General features: G+C 50.4%; 1 protein-coding gene across 1 annotated transcript; it reads left to right on the top strand.

Moving 5' to 3' along the window:
• Positions 1-1,180: 1,180 nt before the first annotated feature.
• On the top strand, positions 1,181-2,137 carry LOC309452667 (olfactory receptor 14A16-like; the record flags this gene model as incomplete). The annotated part of the gene is made up of 1 exon (XM_082077305.1): positions 1,181-2,137. The coding sequence occupies one exon, from the start codon at positions 1,181-1,183 to the stop codon at positions 2,135-2,137; it is 957 nt and encodes a 318-aa protein (XP_081933431.1).
• Between the last annotated feature and the right edge of the window lie 479 nt (positions 2,138-2,616).

The following is a 2,616-nucleotide window of genomic DNA, read 5'->3' as shown; positions in this document are numbered from 1 at the left end:
ATCAGAAATCAACACACTGTGGCTTGCAGACAGTATCAGGATTACTTTTTCAGCCCCCCAGGTTGGGCTCCTGTTCCCATCAGAGCCACCCACACAGAGCTGCCCCTGGGCAGTGCTGGCTGCTGGGAGGGGTCTGCAGGGCAGAGCTGAGCACACAGTGGGTGGGATGGGGTCTGTGACAGTGACAGGAGGAGACCTGGGGACACAGACACAGCTGCAGGCAGGGACAGCTCCAGGCAGCAGAGCAGGGGGTGTTCAGGAGCTCTTTTGGTCCTTCTCTGCAGATGATGCTGGGTGTTGTCTGCTTGGCAATGATCTGACTGTCCCTTGAGCACATCCCATCTTCAGCAGCCCTGACTCTCTGCTCTGCCTGTCCTGCTGGGTTTGCAAGCTGCCCCAGAAAGGCCCAGCTCTGCTGTAGGATCCCAGGAATGCTGAGCCTTTCCTTGGGGGTCGGCACTCTTCTCTCAGAGGCTTTTGCTTCTCTCTGGGATGGGTCATGTCCTGCTCTCTCCATCACATCTCCACCTCTGGGCTTGGACAGAGAAGATTAGCAGACCTGCCCTTTTGAACAGTGCTCCCCTGCTCCCATAGGAGTCCAGTTTTGGGGTTTTTTTTTAAGGGTAATTTCTGTGTGAATTCATCTCAAGGTGCCACAGGTGAAAGCATATGGCAGATGAGAAAAATTCTGATGGACACTGGTGCTCACCTGACTCTGCACTAAGCTGCAGATAGCTGAGCCCTTTTGCATGTTCTGTCTCAAGAATCTTCACATTTTCAGTCATTAAAATTAGAATTTCTACACCAAAAACCCCACTCGCAAGATGGGTGGTGGGAAATAAAAAACACAGACAAAACTATAATAAAGACATGCTAAGCTTCCCCTCTCCAACCCACACTCCTGAGAATCATGAATGCAGATATTGAACTTTTTTATTAATGATGGATTATGTCTGACATTCCCTGTAAATGCTGAAACTGTCACAAACTAGCTGTCAGGTCCCCACTGCAGCAAAGTTCGTTGTTTGGCAGCACACTCAGCCAGCACAGACCAGAGAAAGGGAATGCATTTCAGTTCTGGGTGATTTCTATGAAAAAATGCAGTGGCCATCTCAGAGGAGTCTTCCCTTGTTTGTCATTTCCTTTTTCAAAACAGTGCCTCCATGTCAAGGAAGAGCAAATGTCCAACAGCAGCTCCATCATCCAGTTCCTCCTCCTGCTGTTCACAGACACACAGGAGCTGCAGCTCTTGCACTTCTGGCTCTTCCTGGGCATCTACCTGGCTGTCCTCCTGGGCAACGGCCTCATCATCACCACCATAGCCTGGGACCAGCACCTGCACACCCCCATGTACTTCTTCCTGCTCAACCTCGCCCTCCTCGACCTGGGATCCATCTCTACCACTCTCCCCAAATCCATGGCAAATACCCTCTGGGGCATCAGGGCCATCTCCTACACAGGATGTGCTGCACAGCTCTTTCTGTTTGGATTTTTCATTTCAGCAGAGTTTTATCTTCTCACCATCATGTCCTATGACCGCTACGTTGCCATCTGCAAACCCCTGCACTATGGGACCCTCCTGGGCAGCAGAGCTTGTGTCCACATGGCAGCAGCTGCCTGGGCCACTGGGTTTCTCAATTCTCTGCTGCACACAGTCAATACATTTTCAGTACCACTCTGCAAGGGCAATGCTGTGGACCAGTTCTTCTGTGAAATCCCCCAGATCCTCAAGCTCTCCTGGTCAGATGCCTACCTCAGGGAAGCTGGGCTGATTGTGGTTAGTCTCTTAGTACTATTCAGCTGTTTTGTTTTTATTGTGCTGTCCTATGTGCAGATCTTCAGGGCTGTTCTAAGGATCCCCTCTGAGCAGGGACGGCACAAAGCCTTTTCCACATGCCTCCCTCACCTGGCTGTGGTCTCCCTGTTTCTTGGCACTGGCATGTTTGCCTACTTGAAGCCTCCCTCCACCTCGTCTCCATTTCTGAACCTGATGATGGCGCTTCTGTACTCAGTGGTGCCTCCAGCAGTGAACCCCCTCATCTACAGCATGAGGAACCAGGAGCTCAAGGATGCCCTGTGCAAACAAATGACTGGAGGTTTTCTGCCCATATTATCTTGCATAACAGCAAAAATTTAACTCATTGGAGGCTCAGACTGTTTGCTTCTTTCTGTTGGTGGTGGTGGTGTTGTTTTTTCGATTCTGGTAGTATCGTCTCCTTTCTAATTCACTGTCGGCTTTTATTTTCCAAGCGGGTGTTTGTTTAAATAAGGAGCTGTGCTCTCTGTGTTTAAACAAAATAAAGGGCCCTGCAGTGACTTTTTTTTCCTGAGATCCTACCTGCAAGGCATTTTTGGAGCTCAAGGGACAGTTCCTTTGTTCATGGGTGGAGAAGAACAATGTTCTGTCATGGCAGCACTGCCAGGGAACACCAGCACTTGGTCTCCTGAGTTGTTCTCTTTCCACTCCCACACATTCTTTCTGATCTCTGGCACTGGTGCAAGGCCTGAGTGCTCTGGCAGCTTGGTCACTGCCCTGCTGTGTGGCAGTGCTGTGGCCATAGACAGGGACAGGCAATGGGCATTTCTGTGACAACGCTGGGCTCCATAACAGACTTC

Source organism: Streptopelia decaocto, assembly GCF_964273445.1.
Source record: "Streptopelia decaocto genome assembly, contig: HAP1_SCAFFOLD_73, whole genome shotgun sequence".
Lineage (NCBI taxonomy): Eukaryota > Metazoa > Chordata > Aves > Columbiformes > Columbidae > Streptopelia > Streptopelia decaocto.
The sequence above is the reverse complement of the archived record's forward strand: the minus strand, read 5'-3'. Positions and strand labels throughout refer to the sequence as shown.